Source organism: Lepidochelys olivacea (assembly GCF_965140295.1).
Source record: "Lepidochelys olivacea isolate rLepOli2 genome assembly, chromosome: 2".
In the NCBI taxonomy this organism is placed as follows: Eukaryota; Metazoa; Chordata; order Testudines; family Cheloniidae; genus Lepidochelys; species Lepidochelys olivacea.
The window spans coordinates 258,611,029-258,626,969 of record NC_140412.1 but is presented as its reverse complement, the minus strand read 5'-3'; the positions used below and the strand labels follow the sequence as shown (position 1 = coordinate 258,626,969).

The 15,941-nt window shown below is 42.4% G+C and overlaps 1 protein-coding gene across 3 annotated transcripts in view; it reads left to right on the top strand.

Moving 5' to 3' along the window:
• OXSR1 (oxidative stress responsive kinase 1) overlaps positions 1-15,941 on the top strand; it is a 118,719-nt gene that overhangs the window by 66,593 nt on the left and 36,185 nt on the right. For all 3 annotated transcript variants that reach the window (XM_084619534.1, XM_084619535.1, XM_084619536.1), the window contains one exon: positions 10,271-10,326. In XM_084619534.1, coding sequence (XP_084475660.1) covers positions 10,271-10,326 — 56 coding nt within the window. The remainder of the gene's footprint in view (positions 1-10,270; positions 10,327-15,941) is intronic.

Here is a 15,941-nt window from a genome sequence, read left to right as displayed (position 1 = left end):
CTTTCATCTCTAATTGTCAGTTTGAAACCAGGCCAAGTTGGTGGTAGCTGAAAGCTGTTGCTATTTTGTGGCCATTCTGTAGCTTATGGGAAATGAGCTGGTATCATGCCAAAATCCAGTAGGAAAGTGTGCCTATATAGAAATCTACTGCGACTGCTGCACAGTCGGGCTCAAGAGACAGGTGTCTGAAGGGGAATGGAAACTCAAGTACCTTGCCACCTGCGAAGGCTGTTGTTCTAGCAACATTTGTTCTGTGGACAAACAGGTTGCTGGTAGCCAGTACTGTCAATATGGTGCCCTTCAAGGACTCTAAATTCACAGAAAACTGGATTGTCACACTTCTAATGAGATTTAGTCATCTTCTTTCTCAGTAAGAATGAGGGACAGCTCATTTATAAGTCACTCATTTCTGTTTTATTTGAAAACTTTATCCAAAATGATGAGAATTTTTGTCTACAGCCTTAAGCAATCGTTGTAGGGAAGAACAGATCCCAAGCATTTTTTATCTGTGGAAGCAATAAACTTGCTTCACAGAGTGTCTAGCACAGTATCTGGCATAAGAGGGCACATGGCACTGTTGCATCAGTGTCTATGAGCAGGAACCAATTTAGATCAAATTGTGGTGACTTAGCAAACCAGTGCTCTGTCATGGTGGCAGCAATTTATACTTTATCACCTTGGAATTCATTTGCAAAAAGTGCCTAACCTGCATGGTCGCAAAGACAACCTTCAAATATGAACCATAGGTAAACCTGAAACAGTTTGCCTGAGGCTGCAAACAGCCAGAAACAATAGTTCCTGTGAAGAGTGCCCTTATCCACTTCAAGGGAAGTGATGATCGCTCTGAAGGCTAATGATGATGACATTAATTGTCACTGCTGATAAAAGCATGTAAGGAAGAGGGATGATCCGATACCACTGTGTGTATGCAATTTGTAAAACCTAGAGAATCTATTCAATATAAATCTCACTTTGGTACTTCAGGCTCTGACCACTTTCAGCGCTGTTTACCTTTCCATTGTGATCCCTGACCTAAGTGTCACGTGCTTCACCGTTATTGTAAGTGCTGGATTTATCAAAGCATTTTATTTGTGTTTAGGAAATGAACTCTACACTGTTTTTTTTTTTTTTTGTTTTTTTTTTTGTTCTTCACTTCAGACCTTTGTCATGAGCCTGAGAGTGATGCTTTCAAGGAGATATGAAAGATCTTAATCTTACTGATTCTCCTTTCCTTTGTTCTTTTTAGTCATTTCTGTTGCTGGGAAATTTAAAAGCAAGAAAGCTTGTTTGAATTTCCTCCTCAGTACTTGGTAAATCAAGCTGCTTAGTAATGAATGGAGAAAAATATAGCATGAAATAATAACCAAGACAACTTTCACACTTGCTATGTGGGTTCAGCTCTGATTGTGGCTTGGAATTCAGGGATCTGTAGAAAGATTACTCTAACATATGAAGCTAGTGTTGTTTTTAGCAATTCTTGAGTTGTTAGAATTATCTGGGGTTGGGAGAGACCCTGAGTGGATCATCTCCATCCTCTACTTGCATCACAGCAACTGTTAGTTATTGCAGGTGAAATACACAATCATTTTTAGAAACGGAGGGATTGTTTACTTCAGGAATGTCATCACTGCCTTATTTAAGGCACGTTCTGATTTGTCAGCACTGCTACCCAATACAGAGGAGTCTTCCCACATCATTCTAGTCAATAAAGCGGTGGATTCAATAAGCAATCTTCTCATTTCCATTTACAGTGCAGCAAGTCTACAGTGAATCAACCACTTCAAAGACCATTTTAAGATGGATAATACCTATGTTTCGTCACAATGAAACAGATTTTCTCTCCTTAATGTAAGTTAGTTACTTAATTGGAGATCCCTTAAACCCAAAATCAATTAAAGTTCCTGAATTATTCCAGGCTAATATTCTTTCCAGGCTCTATATTTACTGGACTATAGGGTTTCCAGGATGGGGAAAATGGTGTTTGTATTTTTATTCCATCCATTACAGAATTCAGTTAAAGCATTAGAAATAGGCCACTTACGATATTTGTTTAGTAATATATACTTTAAATTTTGCAAGCCTGCAACAGAAATGGTTTTGGATAGAAGGAGTAAATGTATACTAGGCCACATTGTAGCCCCTCTTCTATTAAAAACAGAAATATTGTAATGCTTTATACGTACCAGAGAGAACATTTAGCAGTCAGTGAGTCTGATTGTTGTACCAGAGTGAGAAATGTAATATGCAATGGAACCCTCGTAAGCCACACTGCTTTAAGATCAGTGGCTCAAAGGATGACTGTTTCCATTTTAAAGGTCCCTTTACATGTGTAAACACCCAATTTAATTATAAATCAAGGGAACTTCCTTCCCCTCTCACTACTTTGGCCTAGCCTGAGAGCTACTTCCAGCTTTTGGGGAAGGAGGTTGAGAACTGGGAAGTGCCACCTCCGGCTTCTGTCCCTCAATTTTCACAGATAAACAGACATATGAGTTAGGAATGTGTTTTAAATGAGCGTATATAAGAACTGGAGCCCTGTAGTGTATATATCAGCATTGCCACATCGGCAAGGATATCCAGCCATTTACATAACCTAAATCTGACATTAGGTTTTGAAATGCAAACCAAGCTCAAACCTGGAATCTCTCATCTATTACTAGTGCCTGAGACTGGGCATTGCAAAATTATTTGGCTCCCTAGAGAGAAGAAGCAGACCTTGTGACTCCACAGTATGCCCTCTCATTGATTTATGTAACAGCTTGTAGCAGCTGTTAAAGGAGTTTTGTGCTCGCCCTCTATTGCAATTGCTATAGAGGAAATGAGATGAGGAAATCCAAGAATTCAGTGGATGAACACAGGAGAATTTCCCAGTCTATTTCTAGCTTCTGGACTGTGACATGGAAACTCAGCTTTCAGGAACACCTGGGCAGGGTGGCAGGGAGAGTATCAGTCAAGTTTTCATTTTAAGTAGCCTGATTATTCCAGTAGGGTGTGATGGTGGAAGCATGTTTCCCTCTCCCCTTCTCCTCTGTTTCTCGCCAAATGTCTATTATAGGTAAGGCTATGTTTTAGTCTCGGGTATTTTAAGTAAAAATCATGGATAGGTCATGGCCTGTAAACAAAAATTCATGGCCCGTGACCTGTACTCTATACCCCTGACTAAAACTTGGGTGCCCTGGGGCAGGGGGCGGCCCAGGGGCAAGGGGGTTGGCAGGCTCCCTACCCAGGTCCCGGAAGTGGCCGGCATGTGCCTGCAGCTCTTAGGTGGAGGTACAGCCAGGGGGTGTCTGCATGCTGCCCCCGCCCTGAGCACCCGCTCCGCAGCTCCCATTGGCCTGGAACCATGGCCGGTGGGAGCTTGTGGGGCAGTGCCTGCAGGTGAAGGCTGCACGCAGAGCCGCCCGGCCGTGTCTCTGCCTAGGAACGAAGGGAGGGACATGTTGCTGCTTCCGGGGAACCCTCCCCCATCCCCGAGGTAAGCGCTGCCCAGAACTCTCACCTCTTCCTGCACCCCAACTCCCTGCCTCAGCCCTGAGCCCCCTCCCACACACAATCTCCTGCTGCTGCTGGGGAGGGGTGTGGTGGCCCGACGCTTCCCCAGCAGCAGTCTGTGTGGCTGGCCCAGGCGCTGTCTGAGCTGCTCAGGCGGCCCCGAGCCAGCCGCACTAGCCACTGCAGAAGTCACAGAGGTCCTGGAAAGTCATGGAATCTGTGACTTCCATGACAGGCTTGCAGCCTTAATTATAGGTCTTCTGTCCTTGCATCACACACCACTTTTCACACTAATCTGTTATGCTTCACAATATCCCTGTGAGGTAACTTACCCTGTTTTATAGCTGGAGTACTAAGGATTTGTGACTTGCCCAAGGTCATACAGCTACCTGGTCTCAGAGCTGGGAATAGAAACCATGCTTCTGGGCTCCCAGTCCCTTGCATTAGCCACTAGCTAGTGGTGGCATGGAAGAAAAATTAAACTTTTAAAAGCGAGTAATAAGATTCTGTAGAAAACAGCAGGAATTGTAGCAAGATCCTGAACTGTAGAATTGCAACCTGTCTCTCCTCCCCCCATTGCCCCAGCTTTTTATATATCCTTTGAGACCAGGCAGTCATTCTAGTCTAGAATTCCTGATGTAGACACTACTAGACCATTCGGTGCATCACCTTCTATGCTTGACAGACACAGCAGCATTCACAGAGCGAATTATTATAATACAGTTTCTGCAACTTTTTTTTTCATTACATGAGCAATTCAGTATGTCTTATAGTGACTCAAATAATCCTGAGATGGTGTAGCCTGGCTTTTCGGGCATATTTTAGTTGGGCTAGAACTGATTCGTTTGGTACTTTTTCCCTTTTGTAGGTAGAAGTTTGAGACTAGAGATCCTTTTTAGGCGTAAGACGTGCTGGGGCAGCTGTTGGTACCTGATTTTGTACAAAGTACGAACAGCTGCTTTCCATTTTATTTTTTCAAATTTCCATAACCTCTGCCTATTCTATGTACTAAGGATAGATGGAAAAGTCTGTTGTGCTGGAAGTGTGTACTTAAAACATTTAATAAAAAGTCAACTGTGGCACTAACCTCACTCTCAGTGTAGTATGAGAAAAGACAATTGCACAACACAGCATGGATCCACTGAAAAGTGATACATTTCATCTAAAATAAGACTTAGTTTCATATTAATATCTTGTATGTCCTCTATTGGGATTAGAACCTGCTTTTGCAGGGAGGATGGGCTTGATTATTTCTTGTGATAGGTCTGATTCATCTCTACCTATTGTGGTCTGTGGGGGTGGGGAAGGGGCCAAGAAGCCAAGCATTTGATTGGCTTGTATAACTTGTTGTGCTGCAAGTGAAGAATCCTTTTTCCCCGTAGCTTTTCTGTTACATCACTATGTGTGTTTATAACACACTTTCTATGTATAAGCTCTTTAAGTGCTTGCACATGTCTATTCCACTGTAGGTGTGTGCACCCCGAGCTCAGTTGCCGGAAATTTTCCCCTCAGTGATACCCATTGGGATGTCTCCGGCACCCCCTGGTGCTGTGCCCTCATAGCGCTGGTATAAGGCGCCTAGCCGACCCTGCGCCCCCTCATTCCTTCTTACCGCCTATGACAGTTGCTGGGACAGCTTTCCTTGCTGCGGCAAGCTGTTCCCAGTGGTCTTTGTTTTCTTCGTTTCTTCATATTGTGTGTAGTGAGAGTGTAAATAGTTGTTAGTTTAGTTAATGCTTCTCTGTCAGCAGAGTTCCGTCTGTTTCCAGTGCTGAGGCATGCCTTGGTCACTGGGCTTCAAGCCCTGTGCCTCCGGCAACAAAGCTATGCCTTTGAGTGACCTGCATTTTTTTTTGTTTGATGTGCTTGGGTGAGGCTCACGTTGGGCATCGCTGTATAGCTGTGCTGCAAGTTTAAACCCCATATGAAGGAGGCCTGGGAGGCCAAGTTAAAGTTCCTCTTGATGAACGCAGCTCTCAGACCTTCCAGTCAGACTTGGCACATGGTATCTCAGCATCCGTGTGGAGTGCTCGTCCTGTCATACGGGGGCCCCTGCACCATTTGCCATCCCTGGTGCTGAGAAAGAAGCATCTGGCCAAGAGGAAGCGTTCCCCTACTCCGAAGGTTGCACCCTGCTCTGCATTCCATGCCTGGCTGAAGTCACGCTGCTTCTCTGCCTCAGCGTTGCAGGTGGCATCATTGCCTCTGGCCCGTTCGCAGATACCGTTGAGGCTGGTCCTAGATGAGCAGTAGACGCTGAAGGGACAGCGTGATGCCAGTGCTCTCGCAGAGCTGTCCACTGTGGAGGCGTTCGCTGCGGCCGGAGATCTGCGGGCGCTCTCGGTACTGTCGTCACCAGCAGTACCAGAGTCTGGCGTCGGTGCCATTGGACAGGATGAAGCAGGTAGCCTCTAACTGCTCTCCAGGTCCAGGCCCCATGGTACCATCCCTGGCCCACGTGCAAGTGTCTCTGCCCCAGCTCCGGTGGGAACCATACCTCCATGGTCCCTGGAGGAAGGCTCGTCGTCTGAGTCGAAGGTTGGGTCGTACTTCAGTCATCCGAGGAGTCACCCTTGCTATCCATCCAGTCAGCCCTACCCAGCTGTGGACCCAGGCAAAGGAGTATCATTGAGTGCTTGCCCCAGCAGTGGCTGGCCTATTCCTGTTCTTTCCCCTGTTTCACAACCACATGTTGCTCACTTAAGGTTTTGTAACTTCATTTACCGGTTTTTTCTTTCCAGGATAATGACCATACCTTGGGCTGAGTAACTCAGATAAATATTGAGGAATGTATTAACCCAGGGTATAGTTATTACCGTCTTATTAGGAAGTACCTTCAAATTCTTATACTTGGTAATAACCATCTTCTGGGCAAATAAACCACTCACTGTTCAGCTTGTGAGTTTATTCAACCTATGAGATGCTTATAAATGGGAAGCACTTTTAAGTTGTTTTTCATTTGTTTTCTTGTCACTAACGTTAAGGAAGCCTTAAAGTGTCACAGCTAAATACAAGGTGGAACAGATCGTTTAGCATAAACAAATTCATAACTTTGCTAGACACTAAAATAATGGACTGAGTAGACACACTGGATTTATGGCTTATTACAACAAATTAATCTCAGAAATTCCAGTGCTGCATGAAGGCCATGATATAATAGCTCTGAAGATGTTTCAGTGAGCTTCCTCTTTATGTACAGTGGTGAAGATGATGGAAAGGTTTGAACCTGCCTCTCTGGTACAGTAAAACCAAAATGGAAGCATGTCGAAATAATTGCTTGCCTCTGAACCATTTTGCTGCTATTGGGGTGGAGTGTATACCACACTATGAGTAATAGCCTTCTTAGAACATTTGTTATGGAGACGAAATGCCACATCAAACTGTGATATAGTTCTCAAATTTGACTTGCATTTTTGGCACTGACTATAGGTTGTTTACAGTTAAAACCCCCAGTAAAACCGGTCTTTTTTTCTTTTTTTGAGCTAGCAGAGAGCACTATTTTAATAGACATCTTAACAAGAACTTAGGGGATTCAAGGAATAGAAGGACTTTTCTGCTGATGTTTTTACTAGATGTATTCTAAATGCCTGCCTTAACTCTCTTGATGCCCCAGTATTATTCAACAACATACCCTGGCAAGGGTGGGGCAGTCTGGCATTCTCTGAGTCTGCATGGAGCTTGTTACCCAATTGTTTGTGTAAATGGAAATGTAACTGGTTTCTATATAACACAGTGCATGACAGTTAACATTTCTCCGTTCTCTGACTCTGCTTTGTAAATGTCAGCCAAGTTTTAACTCTAGTACTTGATTGAATATACAGCAAATTCCACTTAGTGGGTTAGCCAGCTGTGATATACCGTAGCCATAGGGTGAATTATGAAAGGCTTTGTACCATTGCACAGGCCCATGATGGACCAGTCTTACCTTGAAAACTACTCTCATATACAGTGCTGGATTCTTAGTAAATTGAAAGAGCCATTCAGTACCAGTTCTTCCTGTATTAGGTGGGTCCAGCCACATAGAGAGGCAAGGACCCCAACAGCCACCCTCCATGCATGCTGTTCTGTTCTTCTCTAACACAACCCTCCCCTTCTCCCTCCTACCCGTCCCCCACACCATTTTGAGCTGCAACTTGTAAATCAGTATGTCTTGGGGGAGACAAAGGGGCAGCCAGAAGAAAATGGCTTGGAGAACTTGCTGTAGGAAGTGACTTGTTCTGCCAGTTATCCAGAGGGCTTCACTGAGCAACCTCTGCATGGATAAGTGCCAGGATGGATTTCTAGAGCTGGTTTTGCATACATCTAGCACATATTTCTTGCTGAACAAAGACTATATCCGTAGCTAACGAACTGGTGGCATTTGCAGTCCAGCCTTTAGCACCTTCTAAACTTTCCCAGCTACAGGTGCTGTTAGGGACAGAATCCTGGTGGAATCTATTCTCATATGAACCAAGAGGGCTTGCCTGTGACAGAATGCAGGAAAGGCTTCATTCCTTACTGCTTTAAAAACAGAAAAGAGTAAACAACTCTCTCAACTGCTAATTGTACTGGGATTTTAAATATTGTCCTCTTACTGCAATATTACAAGAAGGGATTGGGGGAGGAAATGACAGCTATATTTTTAATGTGGTTGTTAACCCATTGTTGTCCCCTCCCCCCCCTTGCCCAAAAGTGCTGTGATACTTTTTGGAATTAATGGAAGTGTATAAACGTTGGTTTGTAAAATGAGGCCTTAAAATCTATAGCATATAGAAGCTGATCTGTTTGCAAGATACTGCTTTCTTGACTATGTTGTGTGGAGACTTAATTATAGGAAAAAGTACCTAAGTAATGCCCATCTTCACTATGAAAACTGGTTTCCTTTTTGATAATAGCTTTGGATGTGTGTGTATGCACACACAAACAAACTTAGATCTTTGACCTGGGTGAAATGAGTCGATGGTCTGTCTAGCTTGCAGTGGACAGTTGTCCTATTTATAAATGACACCCCCCTTATTGTTTGTTGTGTTGTAGTTGTGTTGGTCCTAGGATATTAGAGGGACAAGGTGGGTGAAGTAATCTTTTATTGGACCAACCTCTGTTGGTGAAAGAGATGAGTTTTCAAGGTGAAGTGTTAAGTATTTATGCTAAATAAGCTTTTGTTTAGCAGCGACACTCAGTACCTTTTCCAGACCTGAAGAAGAGCTCTGTGTAGTTTGAAAGCTTGTGTCTAAGCAACAGAAGTTGGTTCAATAAAAGATATGACCTCACCCAGCTTGTCTCGCTAGTCCCTTATTAGAGAGACAGGGTAGGTGAGAGGTAAGAGTCAATACGTTGTAAGAGACCATTCAAGGTGAAGTGGCTGGTTAGCACCTCTCCAGTCATAGTGGGAAGGGAAGTGTGTGTGTGTGGTGGGAGGAGACAGCTGGGGGTGGGTTGTTAGAGGGTTATAGATTGTTGTAATAAGCCATAAAGCCAGTGTGTCTACTCAGTCCATGATTTTAGTGTCTAGCAAAGTTATGGTTTTGTTTATGCTAAACAATCTGTTCCACCTTGTACTTAGCTGTGACTGAGTACCTTTCCCAGACCTAAAGAAGAGCTCTCCGTAGCTTGAAAGCTTCTCTCACCAGCAGAAGGTGGTCCAATAAAAGATATTACTTCACCCACCTTGTCTCTCTAATATCCTGAGGCCAGCACAGCTACACCACAATGCATGTAGCCCCCTTATGGGCAGTCTCAGCAGACACTGAAAATTGGATGGGTTCTCTCCATGGATTATTCAAGTCTGAGTTTAGTCACATAGTGGCAGATCTTTGTACTGTAGCAGCCTTGTGTTGTCCCTCCTCTGTAACTAGAACACTTGATTATCCAAGCCTGTGCATTCAGCAGCCTTTACAAGTAAGTAATTCATGTCCCAAAGACCTTTTTCAACAAGTCACACTTACATGCTATAATATTACAACTTTTCTAGTATTCAGTTTACATCAGTGATAGGCAACTAAGTGTTTATCGCAAACATATTTCAGGCTTGTAATATATGGGAAGCTATTGTATTAGTGTATTGAGGATGTTCAGTAAACACTGGAGGTATACTACTTTCATAGAAGTTAAGTTTTATTTTTTGTCACTGATACTGCACAATGCCTCTAAATAAATGTGAATCCCATTCAGCTATAAAATTGGCTTAACATGCATCGTAGTAATTAATGTCAATATATTAGTGATCCCTGAATATGCCTTAAAGTTCTTAGATTAAGGCAGATTGAAATCTAGTCACTCTACTTAGCTCTGGCACTACTGATGTAAATACATGTCTCAAAATGGCCACTGCTCGAAACAGATTCACAATTGGCAGGATGTTAAATAGTTGTTCAGATATTCTTCAAAATGATGCTGTCAATTCCAGTTTACTGTTACTAAAAGTGTATTTAGAATCCTTATCCATGGGCAGTCTTTGTCTAATTTTGTTCTGGTACATGCTTTTTTGTGGGGGGTCAAGCAAATATCCCATGCTGGTGTTTGGAAGAGCTTTGCAAACATTAACTTGGGAGTGAGCACGTGGAGTTCAGCGCTGGAACTGATCTACACCTGAGCTGCTGCCACTTTCAGGACTTCTCCAGAAGGACGAGAGGCGCTGCTCCTGAAGAAGTCATGAAGGATAAAGAGACTTTCAGGGCCCTGACACATCCCCTCTCCCAGCCAAACCCACATTCCAATCCTGTGTCATCTGGGGGAGGGGGAATAATTTGTAGTAGCTTTGCTTAATAAGTAACACTTATTGTTGCTTTATTTTTTGCAGGGATGTGAAAGCAGGGAACATTCTTCTTGGAGAAGATGGCTCAGTACAGATTGCAGGTAACTTTCTTATCAACTTGGAGTAAAGAGAATATGGACAATACTGTATTGCTTCATGTTTGGCCAAAGTGGCTTGCAGTGGCACGTAGAAACCCAGTTAAAAAATGCCACGCTGTCAGATGGTCCCGTATTTCAAACAAGATTTCTAGGAGCAGTTTTTCTTTTGGCTTATTTTTCTCACTCTTTTGATATTTTAAGATTATTGTGCTGGAAATGGTTTCTATCAATGTGAATAAATCATTTCAGCATAAACCAAAAGCCACTCCTTTAAATCAGTTGGTTGGACAATGATTTTTTTAAACTAAGTAGCAGAGCTAGTCAAAACCATAAAACAGTAGCTTCACAGGATTGAAGAGTACATTGGATAAAGTACATACAGTACTGATGTGTAACATTCTGCTGGAAAGGGGGTAGAATTGTTTGAAGTAAATTGCTGATGCCCATATTCTTAATGGGGAAAGTGTAGGTCTTCCACTAGCTAATAAAAGATGACATCAAAAAGGCTGAGGTGTTTAATGCCGGTTTTGCTTCTTTCTTCACTGAAAAGGTAAGTTGTGACCAGGTACTTAACACAATTAAAGTTCTCATCAAGGGGGAAGGAATGCAAGTCCAAATAAGGAAAGAATGGTTAAAAAAATATTTAGATAAATTAGATTTATTCAAGTGAGCAGGGCCTGATCAAATTCACCCTGGGGTACTTAAGGAACTAGTTGAACAATCTCAGAACTGTCAGTGATGATCTTTAAGAACTCATGGAGGATGGGTGAGATCCCAGAGAACTGGAGAAGGGCAAATGTACCTATCTTGAAAAGGGGGCACGGGAGGGGACTTGCGGAATTATAGACCAGTCAATGTAACTTTGATATCTGGAAAGATGCTAGAACAAATTATTCATCAATCAGTTTGTAAACATCTAGAGGATAATAGGGTTATAAGGAATAGCTAATATGGTTTTGTCAAGAGCAAGTTATGCCAGATCAACCTAATTTCCTCCTTTTGGCAGGGTTACAGGCATAGTGGATAGAGGATGGGGAGCAGTAGGAGTGATATATCTTGATTTTTGTTAAGGGTTTTGACACAGTCCCATGTTGACATTAGTAAACGAGGGAGACGTGTTCTAGATGAAATTACTATAAGGTGAGTGCACAGCTGTTTGAAAGACTACTCAGAGTAGTTATCAATGGTTCACTTTCTGGCATTTGCCTTACCTCCTTGTGTCAGATGCCTGAATAATCTTTAAAGAGGGATACATATTTGGTTCTTATCCTATATATTTTTTCAATCTGGAAAGAGGTTGCCCCTGGTTTTTTTTTTTTTTTTTTTAATGTTAAAACTTCTTTTGAGTGTAACATCCCTCTGACAAACTTCCTGCTGTTTGCATCCTCCCATGAAATACATGAGTTCTCACCAGAATAGTGGTGTTAAAATCTTCCTTGTCGCAGTGTGGCATGATAGGTACAGCATATGCTGCTTGCTTTGTGCAGAAAAATACAACACTTATACATCCGGCTTCTGTATAAACCCCAAAATAGATTTACTTTCCCTTAAATGGTGCCAGAGCCCTTAATGCCTGCTAGTGTGCTACTTAATGAAGTGTAAGGAATTCATCGCATGTGTCAGCTGATAGGTAACATGTGATTTCTCAATTGGGCAAGCTATTTATTAATAAAAGCCTACAATATCCTTCAGTAGCAGTGTAGGATGTAGTATTTTGGCTCGTCGTAGAACACATGATCTTTTTAAGGGAGAGACTATTAGTAGAGCTGTTACAGTAGGGAAATGAGCTATGATTCCTGGGTTGTTTTGTCTGTTTTTTGTTTTAATTCCTGCACCTAGGTTAGTTTTCTGTTACACAACAGCAAGTCACTTAACTTCTATGTTCTTAACTCATAAGGATATTGAGGTTCAACATTTATAAACTGCTGAGATGATAGGTGCTTTATGTTCCTATTTGTTATCTCTGGAGGGTTCTCAACTGAGCAATAGGAAGCTTGTAATTTGATCAAATGTCCTAGTTGTGCATTAAATCTCTTGCTTATGTTGACACCAGGTTATTAAAGGTCTTGCATCTCAAGGGACATCTGGGTGTAACCACACTGGTAGGATATCTGTGGGATTACTCTATACACTAATCAGGGGGTAGCCGTGTTAGTCTGTATCCACAAAAACAACGCCCAGCGTTAAAAAAATGGAATCTAGCTAGTCATATACACCATGAACTCAACGCTTCATAATACGTGGTTTTGCTCTAAAGTTCTAGGTAAGGACCAGTTTCAGAATCTTTCATAGGGTAAGCTGGTGGCAATGTCTAAACTATGAAGGTCATAAAGTTCAAAAGGAAGTGTGTTCCCTTTTGTGTAAGCAGCTGCTAATTTGAACATCTTTTTAAAAATCACAAACTGCAGGGGGGAACACTTTGAATGAAGCAAAGCTGATTAAGACTTAGAATCTCCATTCTACAGGAAATTCCAACACTTCAAAATTTCCTTTCATTACAAATTGGAATAAAATGTCAATTTCCTCTGAAACAGTCTGAAAAATTTCTTTTTGGAAATATGGAAACAGCTCATTGAAGCACTTCATTTTGACTTATATATTTGTTGATTGAAACAAAGCACTTAAACCTTGTTGAAATTTTCAGTTAAATTCCTGGGAAACATTGCCATAAAACATTTCAGTTTTGTTGAACCAACCTTTTCCAACAGAAAACTATTCCATTGGAAAATTATTTTTGATCAGCTCTAGAATGAAACATGCAGGGCCAGATCCTCAGCTGGTGAGTATTGGTTTAGCTCCTAGCTCCATTGAAGTAGGTGGCGCTCAGAGTACCTAAAATAAGTCTCTTTTGGGGATATTGACCTTAATTATTTTTAAATTAATCCCCATTCCCACTCAGGCACCCCCCAAAAAACCTCTGAACCATCAGGAACATCTTTGTTATCCTCATCTTCATACTTCCCTCCTTTTGCATCTTGTCACAATTTGATCTGTCAACTCTTTGGGTCAGGAATTATCACTAAGACTGCTTATGCGGAAAGCACACCTGAGCCCTGATTCTGATTTGAATCTCCTAGTCTCTACCATGATGCAACTACCAATCATCTTAATCTTGTAAACAGTCCACAGGAGCACATTCTAGCAGTTCCCATCAGGAGCCAAAAGTAGAAGCACAGTTTAGTTTATATAACTGATCAAAATCCTTAAGGTAAACCAGATGTCTCTTAACTATTAGATTCTATTTGTAATTTTAAATTGCCAAATTGTGTTGTCTGAAAACTACTTCAAGAGTGACAGGAATTGAGGTCATGGAATGAGGCCATGAGGTAGACTGGAGATAATCTGTGAATTAAAGAAGCATTTGCCAGTACAAATTCTAAAAATTCCCTTGGCAGCCATCACAAAGGTGGAGCTTAACAGACCTGCTGAAGTGCTAGAACTCAGTATTTTTACTCATGGAGAGTGTATTTTAGCAACTTCATAGCTCTTTTTCCCTCTAAATGTATACCCACCTGGCTAAGTAATAAAATTGCCACTGACAGATGCAAAGATGCTCAGTTAAATCCAAACCGAAGTTGATTTCTTTAAAGGAACATTGGCCTGGCCTATTTTGTGCAGAGCTAATACTCATCCTGCTCTTATTCATTGTGACACTACCATATTTAAAGCTGTTTTACATTTCTTCATGTTGAATTGTAGTGGAGAAGCAGGAGGCTATTGAAGGGCTAAATGTTTATTGAAATTACCATACTTGCCATTTGGAGGATCATTGTGTATGCTACTGAGGTGACAGAAATCTTGTGCTGTCCTTGTTGAGGGTTTGTAAACAAAGACTTTTGGTCAATATGTATTTTGAACAGTCTTTCAAATGCTGTTTTCTTTTGAGCTTAGGGTTCATGCTGTTTACTAGGGAGGCAGCATTGTGTAGTGGTTAAAATAGTTTTAGAAGTCAGAAGACCTGGGGAGAGTCCGTGACTCGCTGACTAATCCTGAGCAAATTGCCTAATGTCCCTTACTTTATTCATAAAATGGGAATAGTTAGGGCCAGACAAAATGTATGTAACTTTCCACTAATTCATGCCAGTTTCTCACCAGTTCATTCTTTTCCTGATTTCTCTTAATTCATTGTGGCAAAATGAATGCAAGGGCTAAATGGACGGAGGGACGTAGGAGTCCTGCTGCCCAGTAGAATCCGCAGCCCCGAGTTAGGTGTCCAGGCTCCCTGTACAATGCATGGGGAGAGTTAGGAGCCAAAGGGGAGTTCTACATTTTAGTCTGAGGTGCGATGGCAGCTCAGGTAGGTGTACCTCATAGACTTCAAGGTCAAAAGGGACCATCATATCATCCTGTCTGACTTCCTGCACATGGCAGGCCACAGAACCTGACCCACCCACTCCTGTAATAGACCCCTAACCTCTGGCTTGAGTTACTGAAGTCCTCAAATCATGGTTTAAAGACTGCAAATTACAGGGATTCCATCATTTATACTACTTTAAACCAGCAAGTGACCCGTGCCCCATGCTGCAGAGGGAGGCAAAACCCCACCAAGTTCTCTGCCAGTCTGACCTGGTGGAAAATTCCTTCCTGACCTGCATGAGCATAGCTAAAAATAGTGTAGATGCAGCGGCATGGGCTGTACAAGCACGGGCTGTACAAGCACACCAGGGACCCTGGGTATGTGCTTGTGTTGCTGAAGCCCAGATTGTCACATCTACACTGCTGTTTTTAGCCATGCTAGCATGTGTATATACACCTGAACAGTGTTTAGACCTACCCTAAGAATGGGATTCTCAGAAGTCAAAAAGCTGGCTAAACTACCCAGCAGGAATTGCCAAGGAGATGGTGGGGATTAGGCCACGCCCCTCAAAGATGGTTAAGTGCCTTGCTCTGCTTGGAATTCACAGCTGTGAACCCTCTCCTGGAGTTAGGCGCCTAAGCCCAGGTCATCTTTGTCTCAAAAACCCTCCCATCTTATTGTAGTCAATAGCGGGGTGGTCAGGGCACTCAGCTGGGATGTGGGAGATCTGGGTTCAAGTCTGTGTGTCAAATTAAGCAGTGTAAAGATTTTTAAAACAGATCTCCAACATCCCAGCTGGATACCTTGACCACTGGGCTATAGAGTATTCTGGTGCACACTCTCACCCCAGACTAGAAATTTCCAGTCTGGTCACCATTGGCACTTTTGTGCAGATTAGTCTTGTGTTGCGAGCTCACTTACTGTCTGGCGTCACAGGCCAGATAGACGAGGCCTGTCTCATTTGAGAATCCTGCCAAGGCTTAGCATGAGCTAGGGCATCAAGCAGCTTTGTGGTGTTGGGACTTAGGGGGTTTTGTGCCTGTTGACCGATGGAAACTTAGTGCCATGGGGATATCAGCATTTATCGGGTTAGGTGGAAGCTGAGTCAAGCTTTTGAGAATTGATAGAAATAGCTACTTGCAAACTCCCAACTTCCCCAGCTGTGAGATCGGGGAACTCAGTTCATATTTACAAATCAAATCCTACTATACACTCTTATTCTTTTTTTGGTAAAGGAAACAACATTACTTAAAAACAAGGGTCAGGAAAAAGGGTTTTATATAAAATTATTTGCATTTTCCTTAGCATTTTGCCATCTTCC